At 39.1% G+C, this 26,528-nt stretch overlaps 1 protein-coding gene across 9 annotated transcripts in view; it reads right to left on the minus strand.

Moving 5' to 3' along the window:
* Positions 1-1,128: 1,128 nt before the first annotated feature.
* Positions 1,129-26,528, minus strand: part of SYT14 (synaptotagmin 14) — a 210,520-nt gene continuing 185,120 nt past the window's right edge. For 8 of the 9 annotated variants that reach the window (XM_059718210.1, XM_059718216.1, XM_059718230.1 and 5 more), the window contains 2 exons: positions 22,245-22,434; positions 1,129-17,335 (listed from right to left, as the gene is read on the minus strand). In XM_059718210.1, the coding sequence (XP_059574193.1) occupies positions 17,022-17,335; positions 22,245-22,434 (504 nt within the window). In that variant the 3' untranslated portion in view covers positions 1,129-17,021. Of the gene's footprint in view, positions 17,336-22,047; positions 22,091-22,244; positions 22,435-26,528 lie in introns of all 9 variants that reach the window. The other variant, XM_059718208.1, reaches the window with a different exon arrangement.

The following is a 26,528-nucleotide window of genomic DNA, read 5'->3' on the forward strand; positions in this document are numbered from 1 at the left end:
GTATACCCACTCACTGGTTGTTGGTCTGATTTCCTAGATCCATTATCTCCATGTGGTTCTATATCCTATTCCTGCTCCTAAGCCCTCTTACTCCCCATTTGCCAGGGGTCAAGAAACCATTCGTATGTCCTCTTAGGCAAACATATGGCCTACCTTGTGGCTAGATTGTTCAGAAGACATGGACATGACGTATGCCATTCAGAAAATCCCTTTAACCCCAGACACACATTCTGTTGAAAACTGCAGCATTATCACAGACAAGGGAAACATTAACTTATTCAGAGAAGGCCCTATGGTTTGCAGATACGATTAGGTTGGGTTAGGAAAATGGGAATTGATGCAATAGAGATGCAAGTGGCTTCTGCACTCTCCCCTGCTTAAAGGAATCTGAACTGTGTTTCAGTCACCTGCAGAAATGGAGAATAAGGGCCCTCTATTACAGCTTCCTTGCTCTAGGTTAGAGGAAATTGTTTGTTCTTTATTTTAATTATCCTAATTGCTCCTTTTCACTTCCCTTTTTTGCCAAGTGAGCACTTCGTATAACAAAACATCCAGTGTACTCCTACATGTTCAGTTAATCAGAGATACCAGAAGGTTCACAGTTTGACTCTAATGTGCACCACAAAAATCAAGGTGTTGTAGAGTAGGGGTGGCCAACCTGCAGCACACATGCCACAGATGGCATAGGCAGCCTTTGTGAGTGGCATACAGAAGACTGAGGAGGGAGCACAATGGCAGATAAAGCAGGAAGCAGAAAGCAGAGCAGCAGAGAAACAGGGTTACAGTGGTACTCGGGGAAGGAAGGAAAAAAGGGCCTTACCTTATGGCACATCTGCCAAAAAAGTTGGGCCCCGCAGTTGTAGAGCATGTTTGTCAGGTTTTAGTGCAAATGTTAGTATTTGACTGCTAAGTCTGTTATGTGTGACAAGTATTTAAGTGTGTTATTTTAAAGCTCAAATACCTTAGGTTGTTTAAACATTTTATATAAAACTTGAGCATAATTACAGAGGGGGCAAAATAGAGGAACATTTCATCAGCTAAGTAAAGAAGATGCATAAGCTTTCATGAGCTGCAAAACCCAGAGAAAGTCTATAAAGTTCTTTCCAGAAGCCAAGCCAATCAAAACCATCACAGAAAACATCCTTTTATTTGTATTAGAAGGTACTCTGTTAATGGTCACATCATAAATTCCTTACTTAAAAGATTTGAGGTACAGGCAGAGACTGCAAGAGAAGCAAAGGGAACTGAGCAAACTTGGAAAGGCACCAACCAGAAGGAAATATGTTGTCTCCAGCTTAGTAAGAGAAGAGCTCATTCTTTCCTTGCAATTCAGACTGTCAACCTGCTCTCACCATCGACTTAACCAGTAACACCCAAACTTCCAGCCCTGTGGGCCAGATGAGTGGCATAGCATCGGTCCACAGGCTGGAGTCTGCAGTCAGCATGCAGGGTTGGCCCACTGGTGAGATCCAATGTGCTGGAAAGACCCCATACACTTGGATCTAGTTATGTGCCAGGGTGACCCCATGCGCCAGCCCAATCTAGCACACAGGGCCACGTTATTTTGCCCGCAGGGCTCCCGATAGTTTAGAAATTTGGTGATTGCAGAATAGCAATTAATGCTGCTACTTCTTCACCACCACTAAGTTTCCAAACCTGTGGGGAGCTATACAACCTGGATGGCAGGGCTCCATGAGCAGAATCTGGCCCCTGGGCCAGAAGTTGAGCACCCTATTCTAAATAATAGCTCATTATATTTGCACCGGACCTAGTGAATTCCAAGGTAAAAGTAACACAATTAGTTACTGCCAATGATCTTCCTCTCTTCCAAATCTTTTTCAGTAACTGAAGTTCAAATATAAAGTACTGGATTCCTTGGGTAGAAACTTAACTTTCAATTAACAAAGGAAACCCATGCAAATCCTGACTTTTGCAGAAATAGGTTAGAGTGATCAATAAGAACACCCCCCCCACACCCATAAATTAGTGTGTATGGTGTAGTTACAAGTACATGATGAAAATTTGTAGTCATTTTTTCCTCAAACTTGGAAACCGTTCTTTTAAAGCAAGATGTGTTAAACCACATTTTGCTTTTTATAGAAGGATAACAATATTTTTTGTACACTGCAGTTCCTCAGGGTTAATGTATGCTACTACCAAATGTCATAGTAGTTTTTAGCTAATGATAGGGGAAAGAAAACAAAGCAACAAATATCTGACAACACACAATTTGAGATGCTGCAATACAGTGTGACATTTAATTATAAATCCCTGTCTAACATAAAATGTAGAGAACACCCCACAATTGGACACGCAATATGGAGATCAGCACATTCATCATGAGAACTCCATTTTTGTCTATGTACAGCTCAAATGCCGTGACAAAAAATAGTCCTTATCTAGACGATAATGACTGTTTCACACAAAGCCCCAAGTATATACTAAATCATGTAAGCTTTTGAAAATGGAATCATTATTCTTTCTTTAGATGTTACCATCAAGAAAACAGAACACTGCTTTATAGAAAATATTAATTTCTGCTTATTCCACCTAAAATATCACATAAGAGAGAACATTGATGACAAGGGGTAAAGTCAGCTGCAGGCATCACTTAAAAGGTCCCTGTTTCTAGCTGAAAATCAAAGGGTACCGTTCAAGTCTACATTTCCAGTTTGAATATCAACAAAAAAGATCAACTGTTTTCAGGAAAGAAAAGCCCCTTTACTTTGACACTGATATCTCCTTCAAAAAAAATCATTAAAAAAGACCTCTCATTAATTCATGGAATTATAGATTGAAAGGTTAATGCTTATTTGATAATAATATTCTGATTTTAATTTTTGTTAGTTTTACAGTCTAATATTTAACATCCTCTCTCACATGCTGAATTAGTCTTGCATAGTATTTACTGTATGTTGTCTTTAAATTATACTTGTCTTAAATTTTTGGTAAGGGTGTGCAAACTATTTGTAATAAAAGCAAATGACAAACTTCCTGTAACTTTATAGACTGAACATCTAATGAAAATAATTTAAAATAGAAATAAAACAGTATCAAATTTGGTTATATTACTGGTATAATTGATAACAATAAAGCACACTTAATGTGAAACAGTCTCTATTAAGGTGTTATAGGGTCTATAGATACAATAAGTTATCTTGGCTCCTGAAATGAATGTGTGTGAATCTTTTGGGCTACTTGAAATTGCACAAACTAAGGTTAAGGATAAAACAAGGTTAAAATGATTGCACTATTTATGCTTTTGTTAGTGTTGTGAGCAGATTTGATTGATACACACACACACACAAAATTTTGCTACTGAAAATAATATACAACCAGTCAGAAAAAGGTATCGTTCATTCCCAGCAGTGAATCAATCACATTTACAGATACTGATTTTATATTTGTTCAGCAAGATTCATAATATCACTTCAGTCATGACATGGTAGCAAGTCCAAATGTTATCTGAATAAATTAGAAAAAAGGGTTGGTTCTTTGGTTAACACCATGTGACTAACATCAGACACGAGAACTGTAAAGTACAAACAATCACATGAAAAGGCTTTTCTGGGAGGGAAAATGAATAAAGAAGGACAACCTTTAACACAGAGAAAATGCATTATGTTAAGCTGAATTGCTGTTTAAAACCTCCTGTACTAGGAATAACCTGGTTAAAATATTATCAAATTACAGTGACATTGTTTACACTAGAACATCAGTTCCTCTACATCAGTTTTATACAAAAGAAACAAGGCACCGAGTGCTTCGGTGGTATACAGGCAGTATAAAAGTATGTAAATAAAATGCTATATACTGTATATTTAATACACTCATAAAAAAATTGGTGGATGTGTGCTATATCCATATAACATACTGCTTCACAAGCCCATGTTTTTATATCTTTTATATGAATGAATTAAAATGTGAAATACATTTTAATAACTGCTGATACCAGTATAATTCAATACATGTATTCAATAAGATCAGTTATTAGTTTATAGTCACCAGCAAACAAGTTTGAAATCATTTAATATCAAGAGAACTATAATCTATAACTATAATTCTGGGCAGATCCAGCAGCCTTAACTCCTGGGAGATACCCCATTGACATCAATAAGCTTGCTCATGGAGGGCTCTGTTCTGCCACTGTTTCTCATGTTAATAGTACCTTACTCTGCAAATAACATAGCTGAAATTGATGGAACAACTCAAGGAATAAGGTATTGCTCAAAAGGAGAAAGCGTGGTAGAGTCAGTGCCTGAATAGGGACGGCAGGTTCAGGCCCTTGATCAGTAGTATAGCACTTCAGATAGCTAACAGAGACATTGCTTTGCTCATAGAGCATTTAACTTTAAATTGTAAGACCAACTTTTATAAAAATAGGTAAGAAAGCTCTGTAAGAAAGTATACATACTGTGTAAGGAGAGATCTCTCCTTAAAAAAAACAAAGAAAGGGAAAATTGAATAAAAGATTTCACTAATTGCGCTTTATCATGAAAATTACATTAAAAAGAGTTGTAATAAAGGAAACAGTACCAAGCATTAATGAACCTTGTGGTTTACTGGAAAAGGACAGCAAACCAGCTGTATAGTAATAAAAGATCATTGCTTTTTTGTGTTTTCCTAATATTTCCTAAAACACTCAAACTGCTTAGAAATTTTTTTAAAATAAACAGTTGCAAAATTTACTATATCAAAACTTGTTCAAAGATCAGCTCCTTCAAAGCCTCAGCTCCAAGCTCCTGGGCCAGTACCATGGCTTAGAAATGTCCACGTATTTCAGTGCTACAGTAATGCTTCCCACTGTGCAGATTCACTCAAGTTCATACTTTGGAAATCAATCAAAAGTTACAAGTCAACCCATTTTAAAACTCTAGGGATACAGTGGATGATTGGAGGATTTGGGAAAAGCACATTGCTAGATTCACTGGATACAGGGGAAATTTGATTGCAATTTCCACACATATCCACTGGGGAAGGCAGATGATAGACAGCACTGCTACTTCCTTCTTGTCTGTTGGGGTTCTGCCACTGGTCACCAGTTTGATGGCTGGGTCTCCACAGAATCCCACCAGCAGATGCTTCACAGGAGATGGAGTGAATTAGATAGCTGGCATGGCTCGCTCCTACTGATAAGCCTCTCAAATCCTGGCAGATTTACTCCCTAAGATATTTACCCTCAGTCTAATTCCATGCTTCAAATTTACTATGCTAGGCAGTGGCCCTCAAACACACCATTCTACTCCATGACAGCTACTTCCCCAACTGGAAACAATGAAGTTACATTTGCATAGACCTGGATGGGATGGGGGGCTAATTAGCACTGTCACTCTGGAAACAGCTACATTGCTTTCACTTGAAGACCTAGCATGTTTGAGGTTTGAGGGCTACTGTCTTGTACAGTAATTTTGTGCTATAGACCTGCTCCTTTGACTGAGTTGTACCAACAGAACCAACATAATCCCTGGAAAGAATCCAGCCTAATCCAATCTAATCCTAATAATATATGGGATCATGCTATGTGTTCCATCACACCATTTTAAAAACAAAATTAGTTCACTGAAGTCAATGGAGCTGCTCCACACTTTTATATAGGGAAAACATAGGTAGCTAGCTTTTGGTCCAGGAACTGTATGCAGGACCTGTGGAAGGGAAGTATTCCTAGTCCCAAAGGGTAGCAGTGGGTTTTCAAGGCTGCTGTAATTCTTGCCATTTAGGTGACAAAAATGGCGAATGACTATATACACCATCCAATACATAAATGTCTGCCCTTCCTATATCCCTTAAATATGCTGTCTTTAGAACCCCAGAACCACCCCAGAGAGCAGGCCCATCGGGTATAACCTCACAAATCCTGCCCCATTTTGTATAGCAACAAAAAATTGTTCTTCCTGTGTATGGTTGGTTACCCATGGTTGTAAGATTTGATTGTACAGCAGAATTTGACCCATGGAAACAATAACAAAAGACCATTTACAAATTCTTTCTAAATCTTATGTGCATTGATGACATCATTTTATCAGGTTCTCATTTCTGTAGATCCTCCCTGCAAAAAAATACTAACAACCCACCTCCCCTAAAACTGACATCCAGCTAAAGTCCATTACAAAACCTGGTAACAGATTAAACAGCATAGAAACCTCAGTAAAGTCTTAAGGCAATATTTCAGGAGATGGAGGGGGAAAAGAAACAAGAGGAGAGAAAATTATTAAATACTTAAATTTGTGACTGAAACTATCTCCTGATAGTTGGATTTAGACACATTTGCTTGGGTTCCAAATACCATGCTTTTTCAGTGCTCTAATCTGATGATCCTATTGCACTTCTGGGGGCAGGTCTATTCTCCTGTTGATGACTATGAATTCCTCTCATTAACATTAATGGCAGTTAAGCATGCATATCAATGGGAGGATAGACCCCTTTTGAGTATATAAATGTCTAGCTGTTCCTAAAAATTCAACATAAAGAGGGAAGGTAGTCTGTTTTACAACTGACAAACCATAATATTGCAGAACTGCTTTAGACAAGAGAACAATCTTCCAGACAAGTGTGATGGATAGGTAGAGAGCCTGATCCTGCTCTCAATTAATTCAATGGGAGTTCTGAAACTAACAACAATTTAGAGAAGATTCAGGCTGAAAATAAGCTAAAAACCTATCACATTAGAAATTTCTAGAAGCAGGTTATTTTTTAGATTTTAATGCAGTTCCTACATGGAAATACCTTAATCCTTTTTTTTTTTTTTTAGATCAAGTTTTCCCAACTTCCATCCTTCTCCCCCATGTAAAACATCGGGGAGCTTTCTATTTCACTAGCAGTAATCTCAAAGGGCAGTATGCACATAATAGAAAGAGAAATTTATAGAAATAAAGAAGAGTAGTAACAAAGCTGAACCACTGAATCATCATAAAAGGAATTATTTGGTCATTAATCTAAAAAGACAATTTGGTGAGACATAATGTTTGATAAATGCAGATTGTCTATAGAATCTAATGGTGCAATGCACCTGAAACCGAGAAAAACATGGCATTTTAAACTCAACCTTGGTGCCTTGTTTTAATAAGTGCTGCAGGCCTTGCACTCCCAAAGTCCAAAACCTGACAAAACTGAGGGTGTCTCGCACCTACCTCACAGAACCTGGCCCTGAGAGAAAAGGGGGAAGGAATACGTTATACATAAAAAAAAGTGCAGGTAGAATAATTCTCTAGCTTAAAAATTCCCCAAGGCAGTTGATTTAGTTTATAAACAGAGCCTAAAATTGTAGTAACAGGACATATACTGTACAACAAATCATTGTTTCAAAACCTTATTAATGGGTTCAGAAGATTTTACTTAGATGTAGAAACTCTGCTATATTTCTCAAGTAGATAAACCTTTGGCTGTTGTACACAGCACAACCTTACCTAGCTGCTATACCAAGAAGAAAGCTTGACCTTACTGTGGCTTCTGTCATAAGACCTGAGCAAAGGGCAGTATATAAAAGTGTTTCTACAGGAGCAGTCACAAGTTATATCCGCCAGGTTGCCCCCTTGATTAAAGGAAAGTAATCTACACCAGACCTAGCCTAGGCTCAGATTACTTCCCCCAGCGCACCAGGTCAACTGAGCAGGCTGGCTAATTGGAAGAAGAAAGCCAAGGACCTGCAAATTCCTTACCCACAGGAACAGGGGTACAAGCCTCGTGGAAGCTGTTCTCCCTCTCATGCTTAGTTCACAACTGGCCTTTAATCTTTTGTGCAAATCCAAGTATGAAATTAACCTTTCTGTGACTAGGTCATGGGCTTTGTGGATACGGGGAGTGCAGTGGATATGATATACCTTGACATTAGCAAGGCTTTGAATGCTGTCTCCTGTGACATTTTCATTAGTAAGCTAAGGAAATTAAGCTAGATCAGGAGTGGACAATTACTTCAGCTGGAGGGCTACTTAACAAGTTTTGGTGAACTGTTGAGGGCTGCAAGGGTAGCCCAACCCCTTGACAGGCATCCTGCCCCCTGGTTGCCATCTTGGGACAGGAAGTCCCACCCTTAAAACATGACCTTTGCCACCAACCTGAGGTCCCCCTCCCCTTGCCCTGGAAGTACTCCTTTTGGGAGTTGGGGTTATCATCCTGAAACCAGGAAAAAAACCCCAAATCATATACTTAAAAAACCCAACAAATATCTACTATAGCTTATTTTATTTTTAAAATATTTTAGTCCTGATTTGTGTGCGTTTGTGTAGTGTATCTAGAGGTGATTGCATAATAGCTCAAAATACACTCTTATTGTGGAGGTGGGGGGATAAAGGGGTGTATGTGGGGGCTGTGTGTTTGGGGAGTGGGTGTAAGGGTTTGGTGGGTGTGGGTATGGTGGGTGGGGTGTGTGGTTGGGGTGAGGGTGTGTGGGAGGATGTGGGTGTGGGTATGGTAAGGGCATAGGAGTGGGAGTGTGTGTTGGGGGTATGGTGAGAGGTGGGGAACCAGCCCTGCCTGTCCTGTCTCAGCACATGGAGGCACAGAGCCAGAATCCCATGAGTCCCACGGAGGCGCTGGTAGTCCCCCCATCTGTTCGTATCTGAATTTCAACTCTCGGATGAGGGAGGGCTGCGGAATAGGCACAGGGTTGCCAGGGCAGAAGCCTCTGCTAGCCAGATGCTTCTGGTCTCCAGAAGCTTGTAGGGGGCAGGGGTGGTCAAGCTGGGGTTGGGTTGGTTGCACTGCAACCAGAGCCTGAGCTGCTTGCTGCTGCAGCCGATAGCTCATGCTGTCAGCACCTCATCAGCTTTCCAATAGGCAGCCACCGGGAGGTAATAATGGTGTAAATTTTAGAAGGGTGCTATGGGCCAGTTAGAATGCAGACCTGCAGTCTGTATTTTACCCACCCTGGTCCAGATGAAACTGTAAACGTGGATATACAACTGGTTGGATCACTGTATTGAACAGTAGCCAGGGTTTGTCCTGGGTCTGGTACTGCTCAATAGCTTCATTAATGATTGGGAGGGTGGGTTTGAAGACACACTTCATAAACCTATGGATGGCAACAAGCTGAGTCAAGTTGCAGACAACCTAGAGCAGCAGTTCCCAATCTGTGGTATGCGTATGCAGACAACCTGTCAGTGGTACAAGTTAACAGATTTATTATAATTATAGAATTTACATGAGCATAGTACATTGGATATTTGATTTCTATATATGCCCTCTTCCTCATTTGGTTTTTGGCACCATCTAGTGGTCATCGTAGAATGCTGCTCGTGTGACGACAGTCGAGTAGGACAAATCATAAAGGGGAATAATGTACACATAAATATGCCAGCACTTGAAGCCTTACATGTAGAATCGTCCATTTTCTCTTGAACTTGCTAAAAGGTCTGCGCAGGTATGCCATCTTGGCTTTGGTTGTGTGAGAGTAATTTTCTATGGTTTGAGCTCCTGTAGTGTTATGCAAAGCAGGTGTTAGAATCAAAAGCTGTTGCATAAATACTAGTAATACCACAATGGAAAGGTGGCTGACTTCAACTTCTCTGAAGTGAAAGTACACTGAAACACAGGGGACCTCTGAGGAATCAAGAGAGTTGGACCTATGAGAAGCTGCTGATTTACTGGGATGCTGTATAGCTCACATCATTGGATTAAGTGAGGAGGACACTCGCACTTCCGAAACATGCCTGACTGCTGCAACAGTTGATAAGCGCAAGATTACCAGAAGGTATGATCCCAGTTATTTGGATTTACCAGGAGTGGTGAAGAAAGTGAACCAATACCTCTGCAAGATTTGCTATGAACTCCTTTCAAACGATTGCATGAAACCTTCATTTCTTTAGCAGCATCTTCATACAAAGCATAACTTTTAAAGACAAATCTCTCTTGATTTTTTAAAAAGAAAACTAAGGCAGTTCCAAGACAGTAAGAAAACTATAACTGCTCTAAGTGGTGTTAATGCAAGGGCTTGGGAAGCATCATATAAACTAAATCTAAGGATCGCTCAGATGGGGAATGCACATACGATAGCTGAGACTCTCATGCTTCCTGCTGCAAAAGACATTGTTTAATCTGTTCTTGGAGAAAAATTCGCAAAACAGTTGGACATTGTTACTTTGTCGAACAACACAGTATCAAGAAGAATTGAATATAGGGCTTGTCAGGTGAAAGAAAAACTAATTGAAAGCATCAAGAAAAGCAAGTACTTTTTGTTGCAATTAGATGAAAGTACAGATATAACTAATTTTGCTCAACTTCTTGCATATGTAAGGTTTGAAGCAGATATGGCACTTAAGGATTTTTTTTCATTTTGTGAAGCTCTGCCAAGTTCTACAACAGCAGAACTGATATTCAAGAAACTGGATTGCTTCATAATCAATAACAGATTAGTGGCAAAATTGTATTGGCATGTGCACCAAGGGGGCACGAGCCATGTCTGACAAGTCAGGAGGTGTTGTGGCAAAAGTAAGAGAAGTTGCACCTGTTGCCAAATTCATGCACTGCAGTATACATAGCGAGGCTCTAGCAGCCAAAACAATGCCTGCCAATCTTAAGGCTGTTTTAGATCTGGTAGTAAAAGGTGGTCAATTTCATACAAGCAAAGCCACTCAATTCATGATTGTTCTCCCTTCTGTGCAACAAAATAGGGAATGAGTATGAAAAGCTTCTCCATACCAAACTGAGATGGCTCTCTCGTAGGAAGTGTTGACCTAGGTGTTTGAATTCCATTCTGAGTTGCAGATTTGTGTCGGTGACTTTAATTTTGAGTTTTCAGACCATTTCACGGATGAGCTGTCGTTGGCAAGGCTTGCCTAGTGCCAGACATATTTATACATCTTAACGAACTGAATGCTAGTCTACAAGACCTGAAAATAACCACTTTAACCGGTCATGACAAAATAAGAGCTTTTGTTAAAAAACTTCTGTTTATTATACAAGAGAGAATAAATTGTCAGTCATTTGCAACATCAGACTTTTCTCACTGAAAACGAACGCAAACTTCACCTTGACCTGATCGCTGATATTAAAGAGCACTGCCTTTCTCTGATCTCAAATTTTAGTGACTATTTCCCTGAAGATGTAACAAAAGAAAACTGGATCAGAGATCCATTTTCACTTGAAGAAAACTGTTTGCCCAACCACTTCTCAGCTAAGGAAAGGGAGCAGCTAAGAGAAGTTTCATGTGATGCTGAGCTTCAGCTGGAATTCAGAAGAATCCATCTTGGTGATTTTTGGCTGAGGAGAAGAGAGGATTATCCCCAAATTTCAGACAGGGCATTGAAATTTTTTATTTCATTCTGCACAGCCTATTTGTGTGAAACTTGACTTTCTGGATTGCCATTAAAAACAAATACTGGATGAAGCTAAATGCAGAATCAGACCTCAGGCTGAAATTAACCAAGATTTCACCAGATATCCGAATATTGTGCTCTGCTAAGCAAGCTCACCCCTCCCACTAAAGACATCTCCAAAAGCATCTCTTTTTTCCAATGTACAATTGTTTTATATGGCTACCATAACTGATAAAACATTGTTTTAGGGTTACTAAAAGGGTTTGATGTTGTTTTAATACATAGTCTGTTACCTATGTGTATGAAAAATTTGCTGATGGTACTTAAGGCTGTATCGTTTTAAAATGCTGGTGAGCAATCTGTCAGAGTTTGGGAACCGCCGATCTAGAGGACAGGATAAGGATACAAATTACTTTAATAAACTAGAAAAATGGTCCAAAATTAATTGAATTAAACTCAATCAAGAGAAGTACAGAGTCCTGCACTTAGGACAGAACAATCACATGCACAAGTACAGTATAAAGAATTACTGACGAGGCTGCAGTACTGCAGAAAAGGATGAATATGAACCAACAGCATGCTCTTATTGCAAACCGAGCCAACAGAATACTGGGTTGTATTAATAGAAACATCTCTTGCAAGTCCAAGAAAGTGATTCTTCTGCCCTATTTAGCACTGGGGAGGTCCTCACCTGGAATACTATGGGCACTAACAGAAGTGACAGTTTGTCACACGATTAGGATCCTGAAGTGCTGTACAGCCATGCACTGACAAGTGCACAGCTGCAGAACACTTAAAAAATGCTCAGTTGTGTGACAATCTGAACCCTCATTATATGAGGGTTCAAATGAAAGCACTCCAAAGCAAAGTGTCTTCATCAATATCTGTCAGTGTGCTCCAGTAGCAGGGCTGCGGGCCCCATGCCACAGTACCATCTTCAGAATGGAAAGGGAAAAAGGGAACAGAGGAAGCTCCATCTGGGGTTTGCCCAGCCTGCACTGGAGGGTGGGGCAGGTGAACTGGAGCTCCCCCAAGGTGAGGGGGCTCCAATCCACCCTTCCCAACCTCCAGCACAGGCTGCGCAACCTCCCTTCCCTCCCTCCCATTCTGAAGACAGCACTGGAGTTGGGAAGGAGGAGAGGCAGGGCTAGGGGTGAGTAGCTGCAGACATACAGTCACTCTAAACTAGAGCTTGATCCCCCAACCCACCAGACCCAACAGCCAACATCTGTTGGGTCAGGGGGAGTGCTATAACACACGGCGCTTCCTGCAAAGCACCATGAGTTGTACCGGGGAGCTGCATGTCTATTAGCACCTTGCGTTCAGTTTCATGCACTGCACTTCAAAGACGACATGAACAAATTCAAAAGTAGAGTGCAACAAAAGTGATTACAGGCTTAGAAAACATTGCATTTAGAAGGAAAGGCTGGAAAAAACTGGAATTAGTTACTATAAATAAGAGAATTCTGAGGGGAGATCTGATCAGTGTTCGCACATACCTGAAGGGTGGTATTATCACCATCCATAAAGTGGATGGTGGTAGACTATTTTCTGTAGCCACAGGAGATGGGACAAAGAGTAATGGTCTTGAATTGAAGCAAGGGAAATTTAGGTAGGATATTAGGTAGAACTTTCTTGTCACGAAGATGATTAAACATAGGAACAGATTATCTAGAGAGGTTGTGGAATCTCCATCCTTGGAAGTTTTTAAGAGCAGGCTAGACAAACATTTATCTAGGATGGTTTAAGATAGGGATGATTCTGCCTTGAGCAAGGAGTTCACCCAGGTGATCTCCTGAGGTTTCTTCCCACCCTACTTTTTCTACGATTGTCTCATGTTTTATCATTCTATTTGAAAGGTATAACTCTTAAGAACCAAATATATATATCTATATATACACAGGTGTTTGTGTGCGTGTCTATAGATAGATAGATCTATATAGATCGATAGATAGAGATCTATATAGATCTATATCTCTATATAGATCTATATCAATAGATATCTGTGTGTGTGTGTGTGCGCGCGCGCGCCTGCGTGTACGTGCGCGAGAGAGAGAGAGTGAAAGAGAGAGAGAGAATGGAGAATTCTAATTCATTCTTCATATACTGAATGTATATGAAAAGAAAATATATTTGAGTGCAGTTTCTGCAAAAAACCTTGCTGTTTTATGTCAATCCAAGGAGTAAAACACCATTTTGGTGCTTTATGAAAAACAACACCGATACCAAAACAAAGGTTGTAATCCGTACATAATACACTGAAGCGAAAATGACTGAATAATGCGTTAAATTCTTACAAGTACTAACTACCTTTAAAACAAAGATCTGCAAGGTAAGCAACAACAAAAAGAAGAAAGAACAAAAAAGAATCATGCATTATGAAGAAAGCACAAAGGCCCTCTTCTGATTTGTTTCTGGTGCATGCCAATTTTTTTGTTCTCTGGAATGTCTGTTCCTTGGTTGAGGTTTATTCTCTATGAATGCATACAAATTACTCTGCACACCAGTCACCGAATATATTAAAAAAGCTTCCTCTAAAGGCAGGTTTCAAATATGGAAGGATAATGTCATACAGAGCCAACAAATAAAACAAAACAAGCAGCACAAATCTTAACACTGACCTAGGAATAAAAAACAGCATGACAGGAATCTTGCTAGATGTATTCAACATGCACTGATGTAAACCTGTTTGTCTAAATTAAAATTCTATTACATATGTGAGTTGTGTATAAAAATGTAAATTCTAACCAATGTGATATACAGAAAGGAATTTTTGCAGTAACAGAGGTTAGTGTATTTTGGTTACTTTTTACACATTATTCAACAAATTAACTGAATTTAGTTTTATTTTTTAGAGGTGACCTGAGATCTCTCTGAGTCTCTGATGTAATGCCTTTGTTCAGAACTGATGACAAATTTCAAAATAATATTTCACTACTTTATAGTGAAACAATTCTTAATAGCCTCCTAAGACCAAAAGTTGTTTGTCTCAAAATATCCAGAAACGAGGACAATTTTTATTAGAACAGCTCCATTCGGCAACTGATTTTTATCTGAACCTTGTTATCACTTAAGATAGGTTTCACCGCGGTAACTCAGCGAACAACATATGCCTGTATTGCAAATAAAACTAGAATGAAATGGGAAGTGTGTAGGTGGGTAAAGAGTAGTCTTTATGTATATAAAGTTAGTACAGATTGTCATTTAAAAATGTTTAAGTTCACACACTTAGCAACAAGCAGAGCCAGAAGGAACATTCAATTCTGTACGATTACTAACAGTATTTCTGGTTAATCAATGATACTGGATTGTTTGTTACCCGTATCATACACAAAACAGCAACATGCAATAAAGGAAAATTGTGAGACCATTCTGAGAAGTCTTAACCAATAAAGCTGAAGGCCCAATTCTGCAAATACAACCATCAGATTGCATTAGCAACTTCAACTGGTATGGTATGAAAATGACAAAAAATTAAAACTTCAAGTGGAGATTCCTTAAGAAAGGGCTGATGAAATCACTGTGAGATTTTGAGAACTATATGAAAGAGCTTTAAAACCATATGCCCTCTGTATCCAATCACATAATACTTGACTGTGTATCTTACATTTCTTTCTCAACAAGTTTAGGAGAGTTCAAGCTAAAAATATTTATTTTCTTAACCTGAATACATTTCAATATATTGAATCACAAATTCTCACCAAAATTATCCAGGACTTCGCCCTACCTCTCACTAGGCACATCTACAAGTCCAATTAATTTGCAGGGGTAAACTCTGGTACAGTTCGTGCCAGAGTCAGCTGCTCCTGGGTGCAGCGTCTTCACGTGCACCTGGGACCACAGCAGTTAGAGCCGGGGCGGAGCAGCCCGAGCCTGGCAGGGACTCAGGGAGTCAGCCCTGGACTCCAGCTACTGGTGTTGAGCAGCAGATAGACTGGCCTGGGTACCAGGGTGCTAAAGTGCAGGGCTGGGCAGTAGACAGCCCCAGCACTTATGCACCCTCATGCCCCAGCCAGCCCCAGTCACTGTCTACACAAGCATTTTGGCAGAGATAATTACTCCGCCATAAAATAATACTGTCCCCGACAATACTACCTTATGGCAGAGTTAACATACTGTGCTCTAATACTGGCCATTTTATAGACAGTGGCGCTTTACTACAGAGCTCATTAATCAGCTCCTCAGTAAAGCACACCACTATGTGCTACAATGGCCAGGGAGGTTTCATGGTAGTAGGACTTCGTTACTTCTCAGAAATAAAGTAGGGTACATTTACTCACATACCATGTAGCAGCAATTAAAATTAAATGAACTTGTTATACTGGGAGGGAGGGGAAAAGGAGTAGAGCAATTACGTTTTGTGAATTCTGATTTTTTTTTAAAATATGTGTCAGTGCTTACTCAATAATTAACAACTTTCAGTAGTCTGAATTGGATCTGGCAGGTAGTGTGAATTAGTGAGACTTTACAGTACTAACAATAATTAGGCCAAATGCTACTCTCAGAAATAAATATATCCTCCTCACTTCAATGGAAGTTAGGAGTATTTATCCAAAGGCAGATTCTGACCACACTGTATAGCTGCTTTGCCAAGACAGTGTTGAAAAGCCAGTAGTGCTGGTCTTAAAAATGCAAGCTAAGCACAGTCTGTCTCTTGGGCAGCTCAGTTTTCCATTCAAGCCCTGACAACTAACAGGGAAATAACTCACTACTAGATTTTTATATCCCTTCTCCAGCAATAAGAGTGGAAACTCCAGGTTTGATCCGGCACACCTGTTCCCTGGAACCCAAACATGCTTATGACCAGTCACAGGAGACAGAAGTAACATACTTTTGCCCAAAATCATAGAATCACTCTCATCTTCAAACACTATTACTGTTTCATTTGTGGTCAATTAACATAATCTTCACAGTACTGACAATCTTCACTATTTCCTGAAAAGATATTTTAGGTAAAAACATGCCCTATGTGTTTCCTATATTGGAATACAAGAATACAGGAAATGCTTTCAACAGAAAGTTACATAGTTTTACAGTACAACCTGTCTAAGAAGACGTGCAAGGGACCAGAACAGTGACCTGGTCTCTTTGCATTAGGCAGAATCACAAGCAAACAGGGAAAACCCAATTTATGCCATAACACAGATCTTGCTCCTGTCAAACTATAGAAATATTTATTTTATTTCAAAGCTCACCCAATGCCACAGAGTCCTAGTGTTTTTCAAACTAACTTCATATCAGAAATGAAAAGTGAAATCAACTAAATGCCTTGAAGACAAAATCAATCTAAAATAAAATATTCATATATTCAATAATATTAAGCTTCCTTCCCAGTGGTGATTTTTGTTTCACAGCTTAATTTTTCTAGCATTAAACGTCAGTGTCCCTAAATCTGAACGTTAGCAGTTTTTAAGCTACATCAGAACACTAAAAACATGGTAGAAAGATTTTACAATGATTTGGAGATTTTTACATAAAATATTTCTGAATTGCTAAACAGAAAATCAAATCAACACAATACTGAAAGCATCAGATAGATGGAGGGATTCCTGTCTCGTCTGTGGATAGTACGGTTTATCTGACACCAGTGAGGTATCTGATAATTAAGAGAGAAAGATGTATAAGATGCTTTGCTCCGTAGCATGTTGTGCATTCTTTAAGGTGGAATGTTTACTTTTTCACTTCTGCAAGAGATCCCTTAGTCACGACTAAAGGACAATCTTGTTGAAACACAGAACTCCCTGGAACCACAACTGCCCCTTGTGCTGTCCGTTAAGATTCTAGTAACGTGTGCCATCTACATACTTGCTGTCCTTTCGATTCCTTCATTTCAGTCCAATGATTTAATTCCTCTTCTCCTGAGCTGTTGAGACCTAAAGAAATCCAGCCTATCATTTCTTTTCGTTTCATGCTGCGTTTATTGTACACAGACAGAATGAGCGTCACATCTGAAAGCTGAAATAGTGCCACTTGAAAAATGAAGGTTTCTTTATACACAGGGTTTGGCTGGCCTCGTCGAATCGACGTTTTGCATTTGGACATCTCCTGACCCATGGAATTCAGCAGAGTTAACTTAACGTATGTATCTACAAAATAAATAATATTTCAGAATGTCAGATATCTTTGACCCAAGAATATCTGCTAAAAACACATTATATAAGGATATGGTGTATACCATGTGGATTGAATATAGCTTAGTCTGGACACGTGTTGTTATAATGTGAAGATGATGCTAAATAAACAAAAATACTTTCAATATAACAACAACTTAGCAGGTATTTGTACTATATTAATGAGTGAAGATTAAGGTATACCTCATAATCCTTTCCCCTCCTCCCCTGCACCAGCATTCCCAATTTATTTGCACTAAGCAGATTTCTATAGCATTAACACTTAGCAAGCTCCAACCAGCCACAACACTGTAAAGCATACCATGGAGCTCTCAGATAATAAGAATAAACAAAATGGAATGAATACAACTAATGAAGAGGAAAAATGAATGTTGGTATGCAGCGATGACATTAAAACAGCTCAGGGTGAAATGCTTAAAAAAAAAATCTCTGCATGGATGTGGTTTCTTACTTAGAGCCTTTTGGGTCTGTTCACATTTAAAGACCAAACTTTAGCCAAATGTGTCAAATGGAGCATATCACTCTTATAATTCTTAGTTTCATGCAAGAGTACTCTGAATATACTTTGGGAGAGAAAATACATTTTAGCATAATTTCAAGCATCTCTTTAAGATGTAGCTTGTCTGGGGCTTTTAGGAAGCACTTTTAAAAATGATGTAATGTATAAAATATAAAATGTAAAATGCATTTTGTACACCATGCATTTGAGTGATAAAACCTCGTTCTTAAAACTGCATTTTTTCCTCATTTGTCTTAAAGCACCAACCAATGCTACTGGATACAGCATGTCCATTTTACAAAGTTATAACTGATTTTAAGAAATATAAAATTATCTAAAAAGTGTTTTTTTTATTCCTGTCATTTAAATGAAAGGAAAATTATTCAAAGACTATATTCCATATAGAAAAGAACTCATTGCATGTTTCCACTTTGTAGATACTCTGAAATACCATCATCCATAATCAGAGATAAGTGCTACCTCTACTTTTAAAAGTACCACGGATAATAAATGTACATTTTTTGGAAACCAACATAGACAGCCGTGGACAGCTTTACTGCTGGCAAGTTTTCTTTTGCATGAAAAAGACAACATCCAATTAGTTTCTACTGGAACTCACCTCGGATTATATAAACCTGTCCACCTATCAAGTGTTTTAGACAACAGAACAGTCCGTCTGACAACAGGGGGTGGAAAGCAGTAAAAGAAATAATGACCAGATGTCAATAGTTGGGTGAGAGAGGATCAAAGGTTAAAGTTTAAGAGGAAACACTATTCACTGGAGTAGGAGAAGACAAAACCTTAGCAGTTCAGTTTAGAAAGAGGGTTGAACAAAAGGATTGCTGGGTAAAATTTAATGAAATGAGAAATTTGTACGGTCATTGTGTAATCTTTACCAAAAAAATTACACTGCTTAAATAATGGGCTATCTTAGTATTAACAGCTGTTGGGTTTAAAGCACATTGAACATAGAAAGAATCATGCAAGTGATAAGGTTATAAAAGTTGAAATCACTGACTTTTTAACCAAACCTTATGCTTTTTCATGCAAACTCCAGCATATTAAGGAAAACTACATGCTGTTATGCTCAATATATACAAACAATAAAATGAAAGACTACCAAACTGAAAAGTTAACCCTACAGATGCATACTATTCTTGGCCAGGCATTATGTTAATTAATGTTATGTTGTTTGAATCAATGCCTTACAGCTTGCTTAAAGTAGCTGTGAGCTTCAGTGAATCTCACCTACATGTCTCTAAAACTGAAAGTTGCTCAGACCTAAGATTCAATTGAGGTTTTCAATATTGAAATTTTAAACACTCACCTATTCAACTGACCAATTAAAATCAATTCACACAGTTATTTAATATATCACCTTCTGTGTACTCATAATATTTTAGACACGAAATTTTAGACATGCATAAAATCTCATCAAGTTCATTACAATCTTCCCCATCAGACTACAGTGAAGACTACCCCAAAGTACTGCAACAGACCACGTTCTGAACTCAGCATTAATTGTTTGCACTAGTTGGTCTATAAGCTTGATGGAATACACTACAGCTCTTACACACAGTAGCAGAGTAGGCTACACAAGCTAGTAGTAGAAACATGAGAACGTATCCAAATTTGGTCTGAATGAAATTCACAAAAATTAGGTTTACAATCCTTGAAATACGAAGAGCCATGTGTGACCCAAATGCTGCTTTTCATAATTGAATCTTATTGCAACTTATCAGACAAGCTTCGACTTTACGAGATCACAAGGGGTTTTTTGTATGGTCTTATCAAAACTAGAAATGAGCTCAAGCCTCAGTTTTATGGAAACAACAGAACACTGATGTCATATAGATATACAGCTAAAGTTAGATATATAAATATACATATATCTCTGCATATATAGAGATAATATCTATATACACACATACCTGAAATACTAGGTTATCATCATTATATAAGTTAAAGTACTATAAAAAAGACATTTCCCAACCACTAGGGAAAAACAGAAGGTGGTATTACTATAGAGCTACCTGACTTGCCTTAAACAGCCCACTGAAAAATCCTATCTTCTACTTTAATGTATTTACTCAAATCCAAGATGAGGCTTTTCCCCCTCAGTTAGCACAGAGGAAAAAAAGGCCTCACCTTTGATTTAAGTACCAGTCCGGAGCAGACGGCAGCTCAGCTCCTGGCTCTGGCCCTGGGCTGCAGGCTGAAGCCAAAGCCATTCCACTACCTACCTCTTGCTGGAATGGCTTATTTGGAGGCGGAGGGGCCACACAGCCAGAGGGAGAATTTGGGGGTGCGTGAGGGCAACTTGCAGCCTGCCCCTCTACCCTTTTCCCGCAAAGCTTGTGCTTTCCCCTTCACCCTCTGGTCTTCTCCACCTCTTCCTCCTCCCTGAAGCATGCCCTGACCCTCCAGCTGCCTCCTCCCCACCTTACCTTCTACTCCATTCTGAGTCCCTCCATCCCTGACCTGGCCTAGCTGGGAGCTTTCGCCATTTCTCTGTGGCTTGGCTAGCCCTGGGCCAGGAACTCACTGCTGCTATTTCTGCTATTTGAATGCTCTGAAGCTGAGCAGAGCTGCAGCAGAAGGTGAGGTAGGGTGGGCAGGGAGTGGGGGGGAGGCAGGCAGCAGGGGTCAAGTATAGACATGGGGGGCAAAGAATGGGGCAGCAGGCTGCAGTGGGGACCAGTGGGTGGTGGAGGCAGGAAGTGAGGGGGCAGACACAAGCATGAAGGGCAAGGGTAGGGGAGTATATGGTGGGGCTCGGGCACGGGGGAGACAAGGGGCAGGAAAGGAGGTCAGGGGAGCAAAAGCATGGGTTTGGCCCCTTACCCCCAGCCACTGCTTTCCCTGCCACAGCAATAGAGGGGACAAATTTAAGATGATCTTCCACTAATTAGATTCTATACATGGAAAAGTATAAGAAAAATAGAGTCTAATCATGGGGGAAGGGGTGGTGTCACAAATGTTTTACATTTGAAGTCATCTTGGATTTGAGTAAACGAGGTGTATATTATTACATACCATGCTTTATAGTGAAATGTAGCTTATTCCATGCCTTTGGAAACTTCAGGGTCCCTCCTACTTATGCTCTTCTCCAGGTGAGCCTAGGGGCACCTCTCCCCTTTTCTTGATTTAGACATCCTCCTTCCTTAATTCAAGCTTTAGTTTTCCCTCTCCCATTCATCCTTCTCTTTTCTCTGAGATCCTCTGCCTCTTCAATTCTTTTTCCTCCTTTCCTGTCTTTGCATCAGGCTTCCCTACCTCTTACTCCCTAACTCCTAATAAACTCTACTATACGTTGATTCCAAACAGGTATGTCGAGAACAGTTATTTGGCAACAGGCTAACACTTCTCATCATCACCCTTCTCTAGACATGTTAACTAAATTCAGCTCCATCTCTGCAGAAAGAAAATGCCATGCAGAATGGTGAGCCAAGGTAATGAATGGGGTAAGTAGTGGGCCAGGGAAGGGAGAGGAGATTCTCAAGTCCTAGGCATACACTTTTAACTCAGACGTCAGAGGAGAGAACAACCCTCTGGGGCGAGAGGGTAAAGTGAGAAAGCTGCTTTTACACATTGGGAACCTGTTAGCTAGACCAGCAATGTAGCAAAAGGAAAATGAAGGACTCTTGGACAGAAAATCTGTCCAAAATCTGAACTTCCAGATAAAGCTTTCAAATAAACTAGACTAAAAATATAAATTTATAAAGCTTGCAAATATTTTTAGGCATAAATTTCTCTCAAACTAAATGTGACTGAGTGATTTTTATGGACTCAGATTGAATCCAAAAGTTTGCCCAAATGCATTTGGTGATTAATTTCCCAGTGTAAGAAGTGAAGTGTACAACATCCCATACCAAAAGTGAGACTTTGGTCTTATCCGATCCTCATCAGCATTTTAAAATTTAAATAATGCTTTTTAAAAACATTATTTACACATACATACACATATACAATTCAGTCTCCCAGTAACTGCAGTAACTTCACCAATTTTACATTAATATTAGGTTGGCGCACACTTTTTCTTTAAACACTAGAACTTGTATTTTTGGCCCATGATGCAAGGCATTAATAATTTAGCAATTAATCATTATGGTAAAAATAATTTATTAGGCAGTCATCGTAAAAAATTAAAATAGTCTTGTCAACTTACAATTAATATTTTCAGTTTTAGATTTGCACTATTTCCCAGGTGACTAGAAATATAAAACATGAAACAGATTAGTTGATTATAGCTCTATTTCGTTTTGATTGGGTAAGACTAAATGATAGGATTGAAGTCCCCACCACTGAGAGTGTCACAAGTGTTGAAGTATTAGGATGAAGAAAAAAAAAAAGATTTTCACTCACTGGGTGGTCTGTTTGCTGCCAAGTTTTTGAAGTGGCTGCCTTTTATCACTTCTGCTGATAGTCTTCCAGTTGTGGCATTATAAAGCAGGCCAATGAGGATTTCTGGAGCTGAGCCATGTACCAGAGACTGACAAGAGGAGGTACTTTCACTACAGGACATTTCTGACATGCTCATTTGGGAGTCACAGCCCTGTAAGCAAAAAAAATGAAACATTTCTATGAATTTTACAGAATGAAATTACTGTGGGAATTGTCAGTGTAGTGCATAGGACAATACGCAGGTAACTCGCAGTAACAACAACAAGAGTTATACAGCAAATGCTCTTAAGCACCACATGAGAAATGCGGCCCCTTTAGCTCAGGTTTATATTAGAGGTAACAAAGAAAAACATTCTGGAGTTTAAGTAATTATTAGTAGTGCTTCTATTGTTAACTAGTCATGGAGAATGATAGGCAGAGCATTTATGGTCTTTATTTAATTGGTAAGATAAACCAAAGCAGTTTGTTGACATCCTGGAGCCCACTAAATTTAGGGGTACTGGTGTTTTCACATAGATGGCAAAATGCCCTTGAGAATCTGAGAAATTATACATATATACATATTTCCCTCCTCCCCCCTTATAAAGGTTGTTTTCCCCATTGAAAACTGATAAGCATATAGTACAAGACTTGAGCAAAGCACAATATGAACACACACACTTTCAGGAAGTGTGTGGAACATGGCAGATTGAACCAGTCACACACAAGTGTAACATGCCTCTGTGCTCTGGGCAGGACAGAGAAAGTGGTGACTCAAATGGGGGTAGGCAGTTATCTCCGAGTGTTCTCAAGTATGATCCCTGCTGGGGGAGGAACCACGGCAGTTTTGGAAAGATGTGTACTCTCAGCCACCATCATGTCCTCTCCCTAGTAGGTGCTGCACAGATAACCTTTTTTTCCACCCCTACAATGTGTTTCCTTTCTGGGCCCCATGGGTTACTATCATCTCCCTGGGGTCTTCCAAACTCTGTACATGTAGTTACACCTATGAAAACAGGATCCTGAACTTAATTTTGGCTACTGACTAAACTATTTGCTAGAAGGCTAAGAAGAGAATGTAGAACCCCCAATATAACCCTTTAAACTTCTGCCACAATGCCCCTAAATTATGCTTATGGATGGATCTAGGATTTTAAGAAAGGAGGTACAGATGGTGAGAGGCATCAGTGCAACACATTTTTCTCCAGTTAAAGAGAAGCTAGATTTACTAATATGCTAGGGGCCCAGAACTATATTATTCAGTTTAAGATCAAAGAAAAACAAAATACAACTTGATTGGAATGTACACTATTTTGCTAGAATATACATTAAGTTTGAAAACCACAAAAAACTAGGCAAAAATAGTCAAAATATACCCTTTTTTTTTTTTTATTAGTCCTGTAGTCCATTATACTTAAATATACATCTTATTCAGACCTGTAATACAAAATCCAACCTCCTTGAGCATCTTGACAGTGTATTCAACACTTCACTGTTACTCATTTCTACACCTGAGTAAATGTATATCTGAATTAATATTACCACACCTGAGTTAAGGTTTTTAGCTAGAACTAAAAACAGTCTGCAGACCAGAGAGATATTACCAGGAATGGCAAAAAGACAGCAAAACTGCAGAAGAAAGGATAACTTGATCAAGACCATTAAAAAGGAGAGAGGGTTGTTAACATCTTTGGCATAAAGGGAGATTAGCAGGAATCGAGTACATTATAATGAGCCATGAAGCCAATGGAACCTCTTCAGCATTGCCCAAGTAGAAAAGCTGCTGTCCCTCCCAGGCACTTGGTTTTAAAGTTTGGGTGAAACAGGGTGGGGGGGGTGCAATTACACCCCCCGACCCCAGATTAGCCCTCCATTACGCTCACCTTTTCTTCAAAAATGGTTTGAAGCTGGTTGCTTTCAGAGTCTGGCCACATTATTATTTCAGGTGTCAGGGTGGAAGAAGAGTTACCCGAAATAACTGCTTCTTCAGGGTTAAACATACCTATGGAATTTCTAACAACTGCTGGTACACATGGGAGGCTAAAATTGAGCCTGGGACCCAAGTTGTGCAGTTTCTAGGTTAGAATTTGTTTTAAGAACAATGAATTTATTGTTTAACATGCAAATGCAGTGTGGAAGCCCAATTAATAGTACACAGTTATCTAGAGACTGCATTTGGAAGGAACTTCTTATCCTACTTGTACTTAAATGGAAACAGTACTGCAAACTAAATGTAAGTACCATAGCAAAGCTTCAAGTTGGGATGAAACTTATCTAAGAAGAATGCGGTGCCTTATAGCTCAATATACAGAGGTGTTAGCAAATGTACTCCCTGCTAGAGGGCCAAACAAACCCTCACACCCCAGTGAGTCCTGTTTATGCAATTCTGCATTTTAAATTCTTGACAATTTTTCCCAATGCTCATTATACAGCAAAAAAAAAAAAAAAAAAGAGCTCCAAAGTATGTTCTAATTTCATTTAAATTTTACTTCTTTGGTATACACATAAAAAGAAAGCCCTGTTTCTTAATTATAAAGAACAAATTATAAAACTGGAAAGATAACTCAATTCCAGCATGTACTACATACACTGTACACTCCAAAAGTATTAACCAACAAAGAAAGAATAATATCGGCTTTGGATCAGCATGGTTTTATAATGTGCTCTTACCACTGCAGGTGTGAAGAACAAGAACAATTTTTCATCGCTTTTAAAACTACATTTAATTTTCCATACTATGTTTATTTGTCATCTTATTTTGTTGGGACCAGAGTTTAATATGAGTAGTCAACACAATGCTAAACAGTTCTACAGCAACCAGGCAGAAGCAAGTCAATTCTTCATAATTGTATTCAAACATGGTATAATTTTGCAATATAGACACGGCCACAAAGAGTGCAACAACCGTACCTGGGTAACAACTTTACCAAGACTGCCCAAAATGCCAAAGTAGTTGTCATCTGAATTGGCTCACCTGATAACACACTGAAGCTGAGATTATCCAGAGATAAAATGTATAGAGAGAAAAGAAGGAAACCTAGGGAGAGCCCAGCAGAACTTCCACCAAAAATATAATGGGGAAAATGACAAGGATTCCTTTGGATACAAGAGCAATTGCAGAGGTACAAGAACCAGGAGAGGTCAGAGTAACAAAATCCAAGATTTCAAGAACACAGTTGACTGTGTCAAAGGCAGTTGGTGGGTCAAAGAAGGTGAAGATACAGTACTAGCTCAGAGTTTTGATTAAGACATGGTCATAAAAGACTTTGGCAAGAGCACTTTCAGTTGAGTGCAAGGACAGAAGCTAGAGGATCTGTGGTACATCTGGAGGAATTCCATGTGGTAATAGAAGATATTGCTTTAAATCAGAGATTAAAAGGAGGAGGGAAATGGGTCACAAATTGGAGAGATAATGTGGGTTTTTTTAGATGGGATAGGCCTTTTTATATTATGAGGGGAAAACAGAGATCGGTCCATTTTGTCACCATTTTTCTGCTAATTTAAATTCAGAAAAATTAGTATTTGCTGCTGAATTAAATTAGCAGAAAATGCTACTTTAACAGAAAAAATGAGGATTCCAAGTACCAAAACATTACACAAATTTAAGTCCATTTCACCTAATTATTTGGTCTAAAAAGTAGGGGAAAGAATTTAGAAACACTGCAAGGTTTTGTTTCAGTATGTTTCAAAACAAAACATTTTTTTCTTTCAAAACAGGGCTCTCATTTAGAAATTGAGTTTTAAGGTTTTCAAAAGGGTTAAATAACCTAAAAATGAAACAAAGTGGTTCATTTTATCTGAAACAAAATACGTGGGGTGTTTTCATTTCATCCAAAAGGTCCAAAAATCAATTCCCAATTTGTGTTAATGCAAACTAATTTGTTTTTTGTTTTGGCCATCAAGCCAAAAGAACCCACTTTGGCACAGCTCTGACAAAGCGAGCAGTTAAGGAAAAAAAAATGATGGAAGGATTAATTGTGGGTGCAAGGGATAGCAGGAGAAGGGACAGGAAGTGATGACCAGAAAAAGGAGGAGGGAGTTAAATGAAGAAAATCAGGTGAGAAAAACTTCTGGATCTAAAACAAGGAAGAAAGAATAGAGCTTTTTAGGAGTCTGAATGGGTAAGAATGGTGAGCCAAAGGGAGGGAGAAAAGATCGTATCACATAATGTCAAACTGTTTTTAAAAATCTTGAAAAGATCCTGCACAGAGACAGAAAGAGAAATGGGTGAAGAGGAGGTTTTGAGGAGTGAGTCAAGGGTGACCA

The sequence above is a fragment of the Alligator mississippiensis genome, chromosome 1 (genome assembly GCF_030867095.1).
Source record: "Alligator mississippiensis isolate rAllMis1 chromosome 1, rAllMis1, whole genome shotgun sequence".
Taxonomy (NCBI): Eukaryota; Metazoa; Chordata; order Crocodylia; family Alligatoridae; genus Alligator; species Alligator mississippiensis.